The 18,066-nt window shown below is 48.0% G+C and overlaps 1 protein-coding gene and 1 long non-coding RNA gene across 4 annotated transcripts in view; one reads left to right on the forward strand and one right to left on the reverse strand.

Moving 5' to 3' along the window:
- Positions 1-18,066, reverse strand: part of FBXW8 (F-box and WD repeat domain containing 8) — a 126,747-nt gene that overhangs the window by 1,253 nt on the left and 107,428 nt on the right. For all 3 annotated transcript variants that reach the window (XM_040443778.1, XM_040443779.1, XM_040443777.1), the window contains exons 8-9: positions 16,891-17,018; positions 2,298-2,471 (exon numbers count right to left, since the gene is read on the reverse strand). In XM_040443778.1, coding sequence (XP_040299712.1) covers positions 2,298-2,471; positions 16,891-17,018 — 302 coding nt within the window. The remainder of the gene's footprint in view (positions 1-2,297; positions 2,472-16,890; positions 17,019-18,066) is intronic.
- Positions 113-4,363, forward strand: LOC121010278 (uncharacterized). Its single transcript, XR_005781073.1, has 4 exons — positions 113-218; positions 2,766-2,847; positions 3,753-3,950; positions 4,134-4,363. It is a non-coding gene; the product is annotated as an uncharacterized LOC121010278 (long non-coding RNA).

Consider the following 18,066-nt stretch of genomic DNA (forward strand, 5'->3'; position numbering starts at 1 on the left):
AGCGCCTGGTAAAGGGAAGCCCCCCCCCAGACTGGGCCCCCTCTACGTTCGGAAGTTTAGAGTACAGGGGCTCTAGAACCCTCTACCAAGCTTCTCATGAACAGGGGAGGAACCCGGGCCCCCAACAGGGGCAGAGACTTGCCTTGCTTCTATACTCTGGGCACTGCTGTTAACAAGTCCGGGTGCCCCCTATGTCTCCTGGCTGGCCACCCAACTTGGTATGTTTTGACGTGAAGGATCTTAGCACGTGGTAGAGAACAGCCCCATTTCTGGCTGGCCAGCCCTGGACAGGTTCGCCAGGCTCCCCCTCTGCAGGGTGTGGGGCTGATCCATCAAAGGCCCCCTCCTCCTATGTTTGAGAGGGCTACAACTGATAGTTGGACTCTGTGCTCTTGTGCTGCAAAATTTAGCAACAGTAGCTTGAAACCGACGGATGGAGTAAAGGCTTTTGTTCATTCTAAACGCTTCTATCCAGTGCCTTGGTCACAGCTCCAAGCCAGGAGCCACAGGATGTAAAGATGTCCAATGCAATCGGGAACCTGCTATCAGAGGTTTCCTAACTAGCTAAGAATGTAAGAGTGCATTCCCCCAAAATGAAACCAAGGTTTCTAGAGCACGAAAGATGTCACAAGCCCCAAGGATGGGACACAGGCTTCAGCACTGAGCCCATCAGCCAGGCCCTTGCAGAAAGGCAGAGATGAGGGAAACTCTGTGCAGGCCGAGCAGGGGCTGGCTTCTTGGCCGGAACAGAGCATTCTCTCCTTGGTATCGAAAGTCCGGGGGAATCTGAACCTGGCCCTGCCAGTCCAGGATTCGGGGCACCAACCAGAAGTAAGCATGTCTGGGAGACTTCACTAGGGGCCCGGCGAGGTGGGGCCAAGGGAGAGCGGGCTGAGTGTGGAGGGAGAGGCTCTGCTGTACCGCGGGGCCGGACCAGAGGCTCGAGAGGACCCAGACGGGCTGCACGCAAGGCAGGCGAGGACCTGGTGAGCACACGAGCTCCAGGTAGGACACTGAAGAGTGGGGCCCAGCCCTTCACTGGGGGACATGGGGACCTTGCCAGGTGGCCCAAGCCACTAACCGGCGGCGAGGACTGCGTGTACACTTACAAGTGAGTTAGGGAGGCAAGTGCCGGGACAGGACACGGCTGGGGAAGACCTCACTGACTGTGGCTTCGCTTGAATGATACGTCAAAGGGAACACAGCTCTTCCGGGAGAGAAAACGAGATTTTGCTGGAGTCCAGCCCTAGTGAACAGGCGGCGCTGCTGCTGGAAAGCGGGACGGGAGGGTGGCAGCCCCCCAGGGCCCCAGCTGCAGTGAGCTGTGCTAGTAGGAGAGGCTGACCCGGCTCGTCCAAGCAATAAAAGGGCTTCCTCCTTCTAAGGTGCCACCATGGAGGACGTTTAGTTGCCTTTCGGCACCACCTGGTGGCAACTCTTCGTATCATCACAGAAAGCAGGAAAAGGGCTTTTGCACCTGTTTGCTGAGTAAGACAGGGCTGGACAGAGCCAGACGGTGTAGTCTGATAGAAGCAGCCAATTCCTGTTTTAACCTTGCCACCGCTGGTACCGGGCCTGGACTGTACTGCCTTCTCTTACTAGGACTTGAAATTTCTAGTTGTGGGCTCAGCGTCTGTGTTTCTTCCTCTTCTTCTCCCAGTCCGCGTCGCAGAATGTGCCTTCACAGTGGTGCTGGGCCAGCTGGGAAGAAGGCTCTCCTCTTTCCCTGCCCCCAACTGGTGGCATGTAGGGCCAGGTGGCTGTGGCAGGGTAAGGGGGGAGGGAGAGCCCCTTCCCCAGGCAAGAGGGGGATGGCCTCAAGTCAGCTCCAGGCACGGCTGCCTCTACCCGTTAGGCATCCTTAACGTTATCTGCCTACATCCGTGAGGCCCCCCACCTACACTTGGGATAACGAAAGGCTACACTGCCCCCTCCTTAGCTGAAGCCTGACTAGAAGGGCCCTAGGACTGCAAGTAAACAGTGGAAAGCAAGTCCAAGAAATGGACAATCAAGGTCCCGCATGTTGGGACTCCAGAGCAGAGGCTGCGGTTGGGGACTCCCAGCAGGCCTTGCCTACCCTGGCTGGGTGTAAGTCACGGCAGCTTTAACGGCGTGAGTAGTAGAACTACCTCCCCAGTGACCAGCGCCGTCTCTGGGTCTCAGGTTCCTCGCCTGAGAAATGGAGAGAGGAACTGACCGCAGCCAGCTCCTCGGTTACGCTGAGGACGGTGTGGTGACACAAGGAACTGGCTCAGAGGCGGCCTGCTACCCCTATGGCTCCCGTTCCGTTCAGTTACCTGGAATGCACCTCCCACAGCTTCTGGTTCATCCGATAGTCCCACACCGAGACCAGGCCTTCTTCGCCTCCACTGACGATTTTCCAGTCGTCCATCTGCACTGCAGAGACGCCCAGTTGGTGGGCAGAGAGTGACAGGGCGATTTTGTCAGTGCGGAAGTCATGGATCCTCACCCTGGAAGGCCCGAGAGAAGCACAGATAAGAGAAATGGGATTCGTGTTAAGGCCCGAAATGACAGGTTCATCCTTGGTTGTGCTGGTCGATGCCCAACAATCTTGTGCCAGAACATTAAAAAAAAAAAACAAAAAACGTTGTGTGCCAACATCTTCATACTGATATAGAACTTTTACCTCCTTATTAGTACATGGTCATAGGATGCGAGGGTGCGACAGAAAAGCCCCCAGAACAAGACAGACTCAAGACAACTATATCAGCTGACCCGTCACACATGCTTTCTCTGCTCAACAGGGAAGACACCTGCCCTGAGCGGGAGTCCACACACAGGAAAGCTCAACTCTGACCACACCGGACTGAGGAGGCTGACCCAGTGGTAAGTCTACTGCCCAGCCCAGGAGTTTTGCTGGTACCACCAAATTCTGTTAAGGGCAGGAGGTAAACAGGCCACACTCGTCTGTAACCCAAACCCTTACCCAGTTGGGAAAATGACACTTTTCTGGGGTTGAATTTAACTTGACTTTTAAATTTTATCACCCTCTTGTCGAAATTTGGAAAGCAATGTGTCCGTGGCTGCCACTCATCTGAAGTCCCACAATAATTACTTGCCTTGTAATAATGTGAATTTAAGAACCTCTTTAAAAATGACTCTGCTTGGGGTGCCTGGGTGGCTCAGTGGGTTAAGCGTCCGACTCTTGATTTTGGCTCAGGTCATGATCTCACGGTTCCTGGGTTCGAGCCTGGTGTGGGCTCTATGCAGACAGCTCAGGCCTGGAGCCTGCTTCGGATTCTGTGTCTCCCTCTCTGTGCTCTTACCCTGCTAGTATTCTGCGCCTCTCTCAAAAATAAATTTTAAAAAATGTTAAAAAAAATGACTGTTTAAGTATATGCTGCATTTCCACACATGGATAAACGAGACAGATCCCTTATGTGGCAAAACACCAACACGGTTCCTGAAATAAAAGCCACAGAGCAAAAATTAAAAGGGGCAAAATTTCAGTACAGGTGAACTTAACAGCCTCGCTGCTACAAGTCAAAAAGTAAAAGACCCAGTGCCTAGCAGGAGGCCAGTCCCAGCTAATGCTAGCATGGTAAGTGTGGTCTAGACAACAGGTGCACAGAGAGGGTCTGAAACCCGCTGGGTCCTCAACTCCCAGTTATGAGCATGTGCACCAGATCAATGGTATGCAGAGTTCTGAGGAACATTAGTTTGAACCAAAACTCCTATACCTCGTGGACCTACCGAGTTCGAAGGCATAATTAAGATTTTTTTTTTAACAGAAAAGGACCCCAAATCTGCTACCTGTGGACCTCTCGAAAAGAAAGGGATGTGGCAAAATACTGGAAGGACTGTGAGGGGAGCACACAGAGGGATGCATGAAACTCTCCAGCGTGGCTCGAGAAGATGGCTTTGCGAAGCCACAGACTGCGTGGGGAGAACCCACCAAGGAGCAAGAAGGGATCCTAATGGATCACCAAGTACCGACAACTCAGTATGTGCTACGGATGAGAGGTGGACTGCGGCACGAAAAGCTTTATAATGATGGAGACAGTTTAGTAAGTGTCTGATAAAATTTGCCTGGACAGGAAAAACCTACATGCACCTAATTTTTTTTGGAGATTTTTTTTAAATAATGGTTTCTTCAGTCACTATGTACTCAGGTTTGAGCTGATTTTCTTCAATCTCCTGGTGAATCACCCAAACTGACCCCCGAGGATAGAAAAAGTAACAATGAGCAGACGGGGAAAGCTCTCAAGGGAGCCAACGGTCCCTGGAACAAGTGAGCGACACAGGCACACCCTGGAGGGAAGGCCCCCTGGGGCGGCGCATGTGGCTCCCCAGCACAAGAAGGAGCAAACCGCTTCCCCGATCTTGACGTGAGGCCGGCATCCTGTCATCACCCAGACCTTGCCGATCGGCCCAGTGTGAGAGGCGGCACTGGGTCTGGGTCAATGCCAGACCTCAAGGCAGTACAGCAGGGTCCAGAGCCACGTGCTACCCACAAGCAGAACCTGTCGAGGAATCTACTGCAGTTCACCACGTGACTACAACGAATGGGGAAAGCCACACGGTCGTTTCCACAAACGCTGAAAAGAAATTCGAGGAGACAGAACACTTCTTTCTAACGAAGGCTTTAAAAAACGACGATCCATTTTTACCAATATTTCACATTGTTTAATAACAGACACAATTAGGGGCACCTGGGTGGCTCAGGTCACGATCCCGAGGTTCGTGAGTTTGAGTCCCGTGTGAGGCTCTCTGCCGTCAAGTGCGGAGCCCGCTGGGACCCTCCATCCCCCTCCCCGGCTTGCACCCTCTCAAAAATAAACATTAAAAAAAAAAAAACCAGACACGATTAGATAAAAGACAAAATGAGAAGGGGACAAATTAGAGATGACAGCCAAAGATAATTCAGTAATAACTCAGAATCAAATGAAATTAATACGTCAAAATCAATAGCTGTCTTAAAACCAACCACTGGTTTTAAAAATGTAATCAAAGAAAAGATCCCACTTAAGAGAGCAATTAACTCTCTCAACTTGGATCTCTACCATATACACTGCATCAAAATAAATTACAGGTGGCTCAAAGAGTTCAACATAATTAACGGCCAAGAATATTCAGAATAGGGAAGGCCCTTCTAAACACATAAACCCAGAAGTCAAAAATATTGATAAAAGTATTGAAATTTTTCCCACGGAGGGGGGAAAAATCAAAGTCGAGGCAAATGATAAACTGGGGAAAATGTATGCATCAGAGAGGAATGGCTAATTTCTTGTAAAAAAAAAAAATTCCTTCAAATTGAAAGTAAAGATGGGCAACCCGAAATTAAAATAAAAGCTAAGAAAAAACGGGAAATTACTAATGGCTTTTAAACATGTGTGAGATGTGCTCACTGGTAATGAGAGAAATTAAGAACTAGAACTACAGTTCACTACCACCGGTTACCTGTCTACCCAGCAGAGATCAAGTTTGGTAATCCACCCCGTGAGACCCTCCACGCTGGAGAGACCTGGATAGACACACACTTACACACGACCGATGTGAGCACAGACCCCTCTGCGGGGAGCGTTATGGCAATATCCAGCAACAATACACTTCGCTTCTGACCCAGCAGTTTTGCTGCTAGGAATTTTATCTAGGCTGTACCTAATATACGTATACAAATACACATGGCCACACAAGGCCATTAGCACGGTTTTTAGAAGATGGGGTTTCTGTTTCAGACAATTTCCTGACCCTCCCACTGAAAGTCACTTAATACTGCCGGATGAATTACACCCCTGAAAATGCACTGCTCGGTGTCTCAGTTGCCGGCATGCATGTGGGGTGGGGTGAGTCTGTTGCCAGGTGCCAACCTCAGGAACTACGGGTAGGGTTGGAGCTTCCCAAAACACAGCGGCAAGAAGGTAAGACTTGGGCCCACCCAAAGGGGGTGGGAATAGATTCCTGCTTTACACACACACAAAAAAGTCACAGTTCTATAAACGAGGGGTGCCTGGGTGGCTCAGGTAAGCATCCAACTCTTGGGTTCGGCTCAGGTCATGACCTCATGGTTCGTGGGGCTCAAACCCCTGGGCTGAAAGCACAGAGCCGGCTTGGGAGTCTTTGTCTTTTCTTCTCTCTCTGCTCTCACTCACTCTCTCAAATTTTTTTTTAATGTTTATTTTTGAGAGAGACAGGGCATGAGTGGAGGGGCAGAGAAAGGGTGACACAGAATCCGAAGCAGGCTCCAGGCTGTCAGCACTGACACTTCACAGACTGAGCCACTGAAGCGCCCCTCGAAATAAGTAAACTTAAAAAAAATTCTTACGTAAAACTTCTGTAAATGAAAACACAGCCCCTGAAATTAAATTCATTAGACAGGCTGGAAAACTTTGTGGATTAGACGATAAATCTGAAAGATGACCTAGAATGGAGTGCACATAAATAAAAAATGTGACCAACGGATTAGGAGACACAAATGATAGAAGGGGACAGTTCAGCCTGTGTCCAAAAGAAGTTCCAGATGGAGAAAACAAAGCATACTGCAAAGAGGCAATATTTGAATAGTAAGTGGCGGGCGTGTTTCTAGCATTCACGAAGGGCACGCATGCTCACGCTCGGCACTCATCAAAGTGAGAATGACATACTGAAGAGTATCTTACTAAAGTGGGCAAGTGCAGAAGACAAAAGGCCTTCAACCTGAGGGAAAGACGCATCACCTCTCGAACACCAAGCAGGGTGGCGGGAGCCACGGGACGCCGTGGAGTAGGCACGAGTGCGAATGGACGCGGACGGCCCTCGCTCGGTCACTGCCGGTGCAGTCACACAGTGGCCGTGCCCGGTCTCTACCATGGGAGGGGAGCTGTCACCAAGCCACTGCTACACACGGAGGGCACGGGGCCAATGGTGTGACAGGGGTCGGGGGCGGGGGAAGAACATCTCCGCGCATGTGCGTACAGACCCCTCCGGAGAACGCTGACCGAGGAGGAGGACCAGGCTGCTCGGGAAGAGAAGTGCCCAGAAACGTCGCTTCTCCCTCTGTATCGTGCTTCTGACCGTGCAGGTTACCTGTTTAGGTGAAAGAGTGTAAGATGCTGGAAGGACGCACTTGAATGCGTAACAGCAGTTACGGCGGGGAGGAGTGGAGACAGCGGGACGAAGTAAAGCTGCCCGCTCCCTCTAGTCGCGGGCACCGTCATGCTGTTTGCGAAGCAGACTCGTTCACGACGGGGGCACTGGGTAGGCTGGGCGGTGGCCGCACAGGCACGCTGTTCCTGTTCAAACCGTGCCGTGTCTCACACGCGCTCCTGTACATAAACCTGGAGTTTAGAAATCCGTACTCCTGGCACACGGGCGAGGGCCTGGAACCACCTCACACTCTCTGACTATGGCGCGCCCCGCGGGCCCCCCTCCCCGGCGCGGGGTCTGGACCCGAGATGCAGACAGCGTGGAGCAGACTTGGGAGACAAAGGTCTCCCTCCATCAGCATTTAGAGCCACTTGAGGCATCTGTGAGAAAAGGTGGACCCCCTGGAAAAGGCAGGCTGGCAGCAGGCGACAGCTGCACCGCTTACCAACCGCAACGTGAAGAGGAAGATTCTAGCCCCAGTACTTGTCAGCGGATATCTGGTTAATAGGGGTCCATTTCACCGTGGTGATTTTCATAAAGAGCTCCTCTGTTGAATATTTATACTCCATAATTTACAGTTTGGCTGTTAGGAAGACAAAGGCAAACACAAATTCGGTCCAGAAGTTCAAAGTTTGCCATCTGTTTTCCTATTGTATTTAGATACCAGCATGGATGGCTCCAAACAAAATAAACAAATACACCAAAAGATGCAGCATTTGCATATTTTACATCACTGAGGAAAACAAGAACGGCCAGAACGGACTTGAACCCCCCCCCCCCCCCCAAGGAAAAAAGGAAAAGCAGGTATAGGACATCTCCCGGGAGAGGCATCCTCTGCATTCTTGTCAACAGACAGAAATGGCAGAGTCCGCGCGAGCCATTCACGTTCCCACGGGGAGAGCGGGGTCTGCCTCGAACGCCTGACGGAGCCACCCCACCCTGAACTGCCTGCCTTGGCAAATTCAGCGCTCCAACCAAAGACTTGATGCTGGGACACAGGTAGCACCACAAATGGGCACAACATAACGCCAAGACCACCGACGCCAGGGACAAAAAGAAGCCAACGGTAGATATTGTGAATTCCTATCCTGCGAGTATTTCATCAACTTTGCCCGTTGAAAAGAAAAATAATTGGTCCGAAAGCTGTAATTGTGTTATGTTTAATATTCATCGTTGGGTTTGGAGGGCTGTTCCAACACTCCCTCGCTCCAGCCCCTCTCTAATGAAAATCGCGCCGTAGGAGTCGGCTCTCGCCCGCCAATTAAAATAAAAGACACCAGAACCTTCCAAAGACTCCAGCAGAGGAGCATCCATCTGATGGGCAGGAAAACGTGCTGGAACGGGGAGGGAGGCCCACTCTGGTTGGTCCTGTGCTAAGAGCTCTGAATAACTTATTCTAACACTTACAGATGGAGCAAACACAACATTTACGCCCCGCTCCCCGCTCGCTCACTCGCTCGCTCGATGACAGCAGGGAGCAGGGCACCACAACTTCCTATTTGTCAGGGCCAGAAGTAAGCTCCGAGATTCTCTGACTGGGGCGGGGGGGGGCTCGCTTCCCATTGGTTTGGATTAAATAGTCCTGTATGATAATAAGGCAAGCCGTAGCTGATGGCAGAGATGAAGCCTATTCAGACTCTGGCTCAGCAGTTTCATTTAGAAGGACCTGACCTAAAGCTGGATTTCTATCCAGAAAATAGACAGGACAAATAAGAAACCTTTAAAATGGAAGTGTGTGTGTGTGTGTGTTTAACATATATATATATATATATATATTTTTTTTTTTTTTTTTTTTTTTAAAGAAATCACAGGATTCTGTTTTGTCTCACTGAACTTGGACTATTAGAGAAGACCTTACATACAACCTTATATGCCAAAATGAATAGCTTTGTCTATATACCACTGATGGCCTCTGGTGAATGATTCACTTGAAACAGCAACTAGAAGAACACGCAGTTTTAAAGTAGAACTAGCCAGTTTAATGATCCAACTCCAGGGTCGGCTCAGAGCTCTGCGTGTTAAAAGCTGTATGTCTCTGGGGTTTAGAGCCCCCCTTACGGTGTCCACGAAGAGCAGTAGGACCCGTGGAATGATCACTCAACCTTTCTGGCCCTCGTTCCTCAGCTGGGCCAGCACTGGATGGCCCTGAAGAGGTCTGTGAGCAGTAATGGTGATATACAGAATGCCCAAATAATCCGGCACAAGATCCCAAACTGGAAACATGGAAATATTTAGCTTACGTTAATGTCCTTGTAGATTTTAAGTTTTAATCAGACGAGTACACTCGGAATAACCTATTTTATGGTCAGTTGACTTTCAACAGTGGTACTGAGACCGTTCAGTGGGGGAAAGAGCAGTCTTTTCAACAGATGGTGCTGGGACACCAGGGCAGCCACATGTGAGAGAATGAGGCCAGACTACTCCTACCTCACAACGTACAAAAATCAACTCCAAATGCATTGGAGACCTTACTGTAGCAGCCCAAACTAGAAAACCTCTCTAGAGAAAACAGAAGAGTAAATCGTGGTGGTCCTGGGCTAGGAAATGGCTTCTTCAACAGGACACCAACAGCGCCGGTGACAGAAAAAAACAGATACACTGAACTTCACTCAAATTAAAAACGATTGTGTTTCAAAGGATGCCACTGAGAGAGTGAAGGGACAACCCACACATTAGGAGCAAATACTTACAAATCCTATCTGATAAAGGATTGGTATCTGTAATCTATGAAAGACTCTTACAACTCAATAAATAAAAAGACAACCCAGCTAAAAAATGGGCCAAGGATCTGAATGGACATTTATCCGATGAGGCCAAAAAGCAAATGAAAGGGTGTTCAACATCATCAGCCACCGGGAGAATGAAAATCAAAATGACCATGAGCTACCCCTCGTACCCGTTACGCTGTAATTAGAGACCAGAGTAAGTACGGGCCAGGCGGTGGAGAAATGACAACCATCACCGACTGCCAGTGGGGATGTGAAATGGCGCAGTCACTTTCAAAAAAGGGACTAAGTTCAAAAAAGGCGTCTACGTTCCCGAGATGGGTAAACGTTGGGTTATCGTATAAGCCAGGAACTCCACTCCTAAGTATATATCCAAGAAAACTGAAAACATACGTCTACACAAAAATTTGTACCTGAATGACGACAGCAGTCTTCATAATAGTCAGAAAGTGGAAATAACCCAGATGTTCATTAACTGATGAATGAATAATGTGGCATACTCACACAATGAATACTGTCCGTCCATAAAAAGGAATAAAGTAGTGATTCATGCTACAACACACGTTTATCTCGGAAATAACTATGCCAAGTGGAAGAAGCCAGTGACGACGGGTCACATTTTATAGGATTCCATTTATAGGAAATGTCCCAAACAGATGGGGATGATGGTGATGGTCGCACAACCTTGTGGATGTTACACTCAATTGTACAGTTTAAACTGGTGAGTTGTAGGCATGTGAATTTTATCTCAGTAAAGCTGCTAAAAGTTTAAATAATCTTGAGATTACAGGGAGAAAAAAGCAGTGGGAATTGTTGGTGCAGTACTGTTGCCTTGACAACCCACTACCAACCTGACCTAGGCCCTCACCACCACATCCTATTTAGATCCTCCCTGCAGAGCACTGATGAGCTGCTCTGTTCCAGATCCCCGGTTTCATGGCGGGGAATGAGCAGGTCACCGATGAGAAGACTGAGAACGACAGACAGAATGGGGAGGGGCCTCGCTCAACACAGCCCTTGACCGCCAACTATTTTATTGAAATCGCTGAAGAGAAGGCGGGAGTTCTGGCTCTGGCCAACAGGAACTAAAGCCCATTAGCACCTCTGTCTCCTGCTGAACTACCACCAAAACCTCTGGATGCAACACAAAAACCAAACACCTGAAGACTCTGGAGAGTCAACTCGAGACGCTGGGCTACGGACGCAGTGATCACGTGGGGGTCCTCTTGCTCACAGCCATGCCCCAGGCACGCGCTCCAAGAGCAGAGCTGTACGCGCACCAGGAGCTGAAGCTCCAAAAAAATCCCACCACCTTTCTGAAGAACCACGGAAAGGGGCCCCTGCAGTCCAAACAGCGTGTGTGTTGTTGGGGGGAAAGTCCTTTGTGGGGATTTCTCCCGCTTTTCTCTGTTGCTTTGCCCCAAAGGCAGACTCTAGTCACAGGGTTGCACGGTGGTAGCAAAGCAGGCTGGTAAAACTCTGAGAGAAACCCCCTCTTCGGTGAGAGGCCCAAGGGCAAGGAGCACCTAGAAGTCTGGAGAGTGCAGGGTTGAAGAGAGGAGGGCACTAAAGGAAAGCCTCTTACACATACGTGAATCCCAGGCTCATCTCTGAGCTGCGCAGGTGAGATCCAAATCAGCAGAGCAAAGGCTGTGCGATCTCAACTAAGATTTAAACCGCTGCCATCTCCAGAGGAGCTGAATAGACACTTTTTCCTGAGGACAGAGGTGACCAACAGACACATGACAAGATGCTCAACACCACTCATCATCAGGGAAATGCAAATCAAAACCACAATGAGATACGACCTCACGCCAGTTAGAATGGCTAGTGTGGAAGAGAAATAGCAAGGGGGGTGCCTGGGTGGCTCACTCGATTAAACACCTGACTCTTGATTTTGGGTCAGGTCATGATCTCATGGTTGTGAGATCGAGCCCCACGTCGGGCTCTGTGCTGACAGCTCGGAGCCTGGAGCCTGCTTCGGATTCTGTTGTCCCCTGGCTCTCTGCCCCTCCCCCGCTCAGTGCTCTGTCTCACTCTGTCTCAAAAATTAATACAAACATTAAAACAAATATTCAAAATTCCATCACTGGTTATTTACCCAAAGAAAACAAGACCACTAATTTGAAAAGATGCATGGCATCCCCATGTTCACTGCAGCATTATTTACAAGAGCCAAGATACGGAAGCAACTTAAGTGTCTGTTGGTGGATGGATAAAGACGTAGTGTGTATATACAATGGAACACTACTCAGCCACAAAAAATGAAGTCTCTCCTCCTACAACATGCACGGACCTAGAAGGTATTATACTACCTGAAATAAGTCAAAGAGAAAAAGACAAATACCATATGATGTCACAGATATGGAACCTAAAAAACAAAACAAGAGATCAAACCAAAAACAGAAACAGACTCATAAATACGGAGAATGAACTCGTGGCTGCCGGAGCAAAGGGAGGTTGGGAGGATGAGCAAAACGGTGAAGGAGACTAAGAGGATACAGAATCCCAGTTATAAAATAAATAAGTCACAGAGATGAAAAGTACAGCAAAGGGAATACAGTCCAGAATGTTATAAAAATATTGTATGGTAATAGATGGTAACTACCCTTATTCTGCTATAATGGATAGGTGGATAAAACGGCTGATCACCACATTGTACACGTGAAACTAATATAACATTATATGTCAACCAATATTTCAACTTAAAAAAGTAAAAGACCACTGCCATCTCAGACTAACCCCTGGGGAGCTGGGTGGCATATGTGTGGGACAGAGCGAGAGCCGCATAAAAAAAACCTTTGAAAATTGAGCGGACACTTGAATATCTACCCACAGGAGACAGAACTTCCAGTCTGAACTTAACCAGGACGGCTGCCTATTGAAAACAAAAATCTTAACATTCTCCAGAGGATTATACAATAGGATCCAAAGCAGACACAACGTAACACTCCAAATGTCCAGGATATAGTCCTAAATTACTTGATATACCCCCCACCCCACCCCTGCAAACACACACACACACACACACACACACGCACCCAGGAAAATGTGACCCACTCTCATGGGAAAAAACAACCCAGACTTGGGGAATTATCAATGACTTTCAAAGCAGCTACTGTGACTATATTCCAAGGAGTAAAGGTAAAAATGGTAAGAGAGAATGATGTTCTGAACAGAGAAAGAGATCTAAGTGGAAATTTTGAACTAAAAATATCTGAAATAAAAAATTCACTGAAGGGGCTCAGCAGGAACATGGGGATGCCAGAGGAAAGAAGGCGGCCATGAACCTGAAATTAAATGGATACTTATGCAGTCTGAAGAACAGAAAGTTTAGGGAAGAAAAGGAACATATAGCATCAGTGGCTGATGGACAGTATCCGAAGGTCTGACTTTGACATCACTGGAGTCCCAGGAGGGGAGGGGATGGGCGCAGAAAAAAAATATGTGAAGAAGTAATGACCGAAAACTTTCTAAATTTTGTAGAAGACATAAATTCACAGATTTAAATGCTCGGTGAACGCCAAACAGGTTAAACAACAACAACAACAACAACAACAACAACAAAGTGGCTTATTTCCTGCAGTCTTCCTCTTGGTAATCTATTCAAGCTTCTCATAAATGTTCTCATTCCCAGGCCATTAATTCATTTTTGCCTTCAGTGAACAAATACATAGTTTCATTTAATTAAAAATACCATTGATCGTAAGAAGCACCGTTACTTTGGGTAACATTTAAAAATGCTGCCAATTTTACGATGCCCTTGTAAACGGCAAGTCCTGATTTCACAGAGGTGAAAACGTAAAAGGAGAAGGGCATCTTAGAGTAAATACAAAGCTTTGTGTTGGGCACTCGCTGAGCGCTAGACTGACACTCTGGGGAGGAACATGAGTGTCCGTGGTACTCCGCTATTCCTCACTCTTCTTGCTTTACCAGGAAAGGACAAAGGGTGCGTTCAGAAGAAGTCACTGATCTACAGTGTTAAAACTCTCATGCAGAGCCACACCTCACTCTGTCCCTGCTTTATAGCCCTTCTCTGCCAGCAGGGGAGAGGCAGAGGCATGATCCAACCAGAGCTGTTTCCAGGCAATCATTCTCTTCAACTTCATCAGACTCTAACCTGCTTCTTGTGGACAGGGTGACAGGCTAGGTGAGCTTTTTCCGTGTGTGTGTGTGTGTGTGTGTGTGTGTGTGTGTTTAATGCTTATTTCTGAGGGAGAGAGCATGAGCAGGAAAGGCAGAGAGAGAGGGAGATAGAGAATCAGATGCAGGCTCTAGGCTGTCAGCATGGAGCCCAACGCGGGGCTCGAACACACAAACTGAGAGATCATGACCTGAGCTGAAGTTGGACGCTTAACCAACTGAGCCACCCGGGTGCCCTGCTATTTTTTCCTTTTTAATTTCAGCCTATCAGTCCCCCCTGCTTCCCACCCCTCCCCCAAGCTCCTTACAAAATTCTACCCATGTTTGCTGATTTCCTTATGTTAATGAAAAATTATTTGTGTCCTAACCTGGGACAGTTTCATGTATCTTCAGAGTCCACTACACTCTTAGGTTGTTGATAGAGTATGAAGAGAGTGCAGTAGGATTAAGTTTAAATATAAAAAAGGAGGTTCCAGGCTTTTACAAGTGCATTGACCATTATAGTGGCAGCCAGAACTACATATAGTTCTCTTCGTAGTATTTGGCCCCTTTCTGCCTCTGTTGAAATGAAACAGAAGCTGTATGAGCCTGGGTGTGCATTTCTAGAGAGATCCTACTCGTAGCTCATTAAGCCTTTGGGGAAACACATGCACGCACGACCTCCCTCTACCGATCTGAAAGCCTACATTCTTTATTCTTTTCTTTTTCTAGACGTAATTTTTTTAACGCCCGTGTTTCAAATTCTTTGTGCTTACACTGCTTTTCTGCTTCACAGAGAATGACCTCCTATATGATGGTCACCAGCAGAGTGGTCAAACTGCTGGCATGCAGTTGTAGGACTGCCCTGATGAAATGCCACCTTGCACACCGCCTCCTGAACGCCAAACCACTAGTCTGTTCCTTTCACCCCACAGAGACAGGGGATTAAGAAACAAACAAAAAACACAACATTCGTTTCCTAATAAAACAGGCTTAACATGGTCAAATCTGCACTTGAAAATGACCAGAGAGGGGTGCCTGGGCGGCTCAGTCGGTTGGGCGTCCGACTTTGGCTCAGGTCATGATCTCGCGGTTCATGCGTTTGAGCCCCACGTTGGGCTCCGTGCTGAGCCTGGAGACTCCTTCGGATTCTGTCTCGCTCCCTCCCTCCCTCTCTCTCTCTGCCTCTCCCCTGCCTGTGCTCTTTCAAAAATAAACAAACATTAAAAAAATTTTTTTAGAAAGAAAGAAAGAAAGAAAGAAAGAGAAAAAGAAAAAAACGACCAGAGAGCCATTTTACACAGGGCCTTTAGCCCCTCAGACAGCCTTGCTCCAGGGAAAAAATTCAGCTTTACAGAGTCTGAAGTCTGTAGGTCTCCTAACTGACAAGGATCCTGTTCAGCCAACAAGGGTCAGGAAAACCTGGCTTTAACTGCCCTGCAACCGACTAGGCTAAGTTAGGCAGAAGGGAGCCATCTCTTCTCTGGAACACTACCATGCTGTCCTGTGAGCCGAGATGTAGCTGAACACCTACCTAAATGCTCACGCTGTAAACAAACTCTGAAGCATAAGCTACAATCCGAAACCCTTCCATGTGGACGCCCGCAGGAGCCCTCTGCATTCGCTCTCCTGGAAAGCGGTTAGTAGCTACTAGGTCCCTGGAGGGAGATCCTATCAGATAAGCCTGAAGCCTTTGTACAGCTCAGTCTACAAACTCAAACATGGGAGTAGAACTACAAACTGACTGGTTTCATTTGCTGTGCCTCACGCGGGGCCGCTTATCAAGCCTGGTTTTGTTTTGTTTTGAAATAGAAAAATGGGACCTACACTGAGGAGTTCAATTCTCGGCTCAGAAACCATCAGCCATTTTAGGAAGCCTTGAGAAAAAAATTTTCTTTCGATAGAGCACACTCACATAATCTGTTTGCTCTAGGGGAAGGGGGTAGCAGAGGGGTGAAGGTCAGGAGTTGAAAATATTATTTGACATGATAATTATTTTTGCAAGCTGCTGCAGCGGTGCGGGTGCGGCCGAGGTCTGGGACTTGGCACACAGGAGTGCCCGCCTCGCGATCCGATCCCCCCCACCGAGCAGCCCACCACCTGCAGCCCGGGGCCGGGCCGGGGAAGGGGGGCGCCGGCAGACCCTGGCCTCTAGCCATGCTACCTCTCTTCGGGGCACCGGATCAGACAAGGCAGATAACCAGCCAAAAAAAAAGAGAAAAGAAAAAAAAAAGACAAGGAAAAGAAAAGACAAGGGGGAGAGGGAATGGGCAGAGAAAAAGACCTAAAATTTGGACTCAGAGGGTCTTTTCAAACACTTTAATCCTTTCGTGCTGATGGTTCCTGGAGCGTCGTGGCTGGCACTGGACCCTGTACCAGGAAAATCCGACTCCCTAAGCCAAAGCGTTAAAGAGAAGACTGCTAATCAGCTAAAGAGAAACTGGAATCTGTTCCCATCAAGTCCCTTTCTCCCCCCATCACCAGAGGGACACCATAGTGTTCTGAAATACACTCTTGACATCATTTGGCAGGCAACCCTATTCTGTTGAACATGATTCAGCCCTTAGGTTATTGTTTTTAATATTAGAAAGTGAGCTTTTAAATGCCAAACAAATTTTGCAGCAGGGGAACAAAAGATATTCCAAGTGGTCTCACTGGACCTTCTACCAACTGTGTCCACCAAATGGCTGAAAAGACCACCTTCCCGGAGCGTTTCAGAAATGAGGCGGAGACCCAGCTCTGTCCAACTATTACCTAATGCAAGACTTTGTTTTCCACGTTCACAGGGGCGGTATTTAAGGATCAGGGCTGAGCTGAGGCAGGCGAGGCTGTGGAGCGAGCACGCAGCGGTGTGAGCAGCAGAGGGAATGAGCAAGAACAGTGGCGCCGAGCCGAGGGGCAAAGCCTCGGCAGGAGCTCCCGTGGCTACGAGACGCGGCTCCTCGCTCAGACTTACCTCCTGTCCATGTTGCCACTGACCATGAGGTTGGGAGGGCTGTCTCTGAGGTTGACGCAAGTGAAATCCCCGAGCGCGTTACCCAGCTTCGAGAGGCAGCGCTCTGCCTCCAGGCTGTACACCAGGATCTGGGAAGGAAGGAAGACGCGTGGGTTTGCAGCTGCACACAGGAGGCCTACGTGCAACACTTCTCACTGCAGCCTTGCTCAGGGCAGGGCCATTATTACTCCCCAGCTGCTTTTATAAGGGACAGGATCTGCCGCTTAATGTCCTTACCTTCTCCAAGGAGTGACAGTGTAGGGATATGGCTATTGGAATGACAAAAGGACACGCAAAAGAAAACAAAAGAACATCCCAAGAATTCCTCAGGCCAAGGTGCAAAATCCTAGGACACAAAAGAAAATGCCAAGTGGGGATATGAGGTATCCCAATTTCCTAAGGCAGAAAAAGCAGCAGAGAAAACAAGGGTCACTGACTGCTGAGAAGCTGCTTTCTGATTTTCTGATGTCTGCAGATGAGCCAGCCTGTGTTCTCTTTGTTTTTCCCCTCTCTCTGTGCATATCCCGGAAGGTAAAAACAACACTACAAGTATCCGGGAAGATGGACACTTAATCACTACATGACCAGTGATTCCTTTAGGTTAAACTGCAAACCAAAACACAAAGCCTTGTTCCCAAACATTAAAAAAAATTTTTTTTTATTGATATAATTGGTATAATCATATTGGTGTAATGAACATTCCCAAACATTTCTCTCTTCAGCCACTCTCAACTTGCTAATTTTAGGAGGCTCTGTTCTATAAGGTATAGAGGCAAATAAGGTATCCTTGATCACTAGACAAGGTATTCATCATATTTGAACATTTCTGTGCTATCTCTCCAGCAAAAAGAAAAAAAAGGAGGATTTATGAGGAATCTTCCTAAAGAATATTTAAGTCTTTTACTAAACAAAAAATCTTAGTAATTCAGTGAATTAACATGAAATGCTTGCTATGCATTATTCACTGTTGTTAATACTGAAGATACAGCCCTTGCCCAAATTCACAGTTCAAAAGCCTCCTCATTCACCCACACTCATACACACACACACCCTCCCTGAACATGCATTCTATCCTGTTGGTCATGTGGTTAAATTTATTGAACTCAGAAGTTTTTATAAGTTTTTTTTTCAACGTTT

The sequence above is a fragment of the Herpailurus yagouaroundi genome, unplaced genomic scaffold (genome assembly GCF_014898765.1).
Source record: "Herpailurus yagouaroundi ecotype Mexico unplaced genomic scaffold, PumYag 191, whole genome shotgun sequence".
NCBI lineage: Eukaryota > Metazoa > Chordata > Mammalia > Carnivora > Felidae > Herpailurus > Herpailurus yagouaroundi.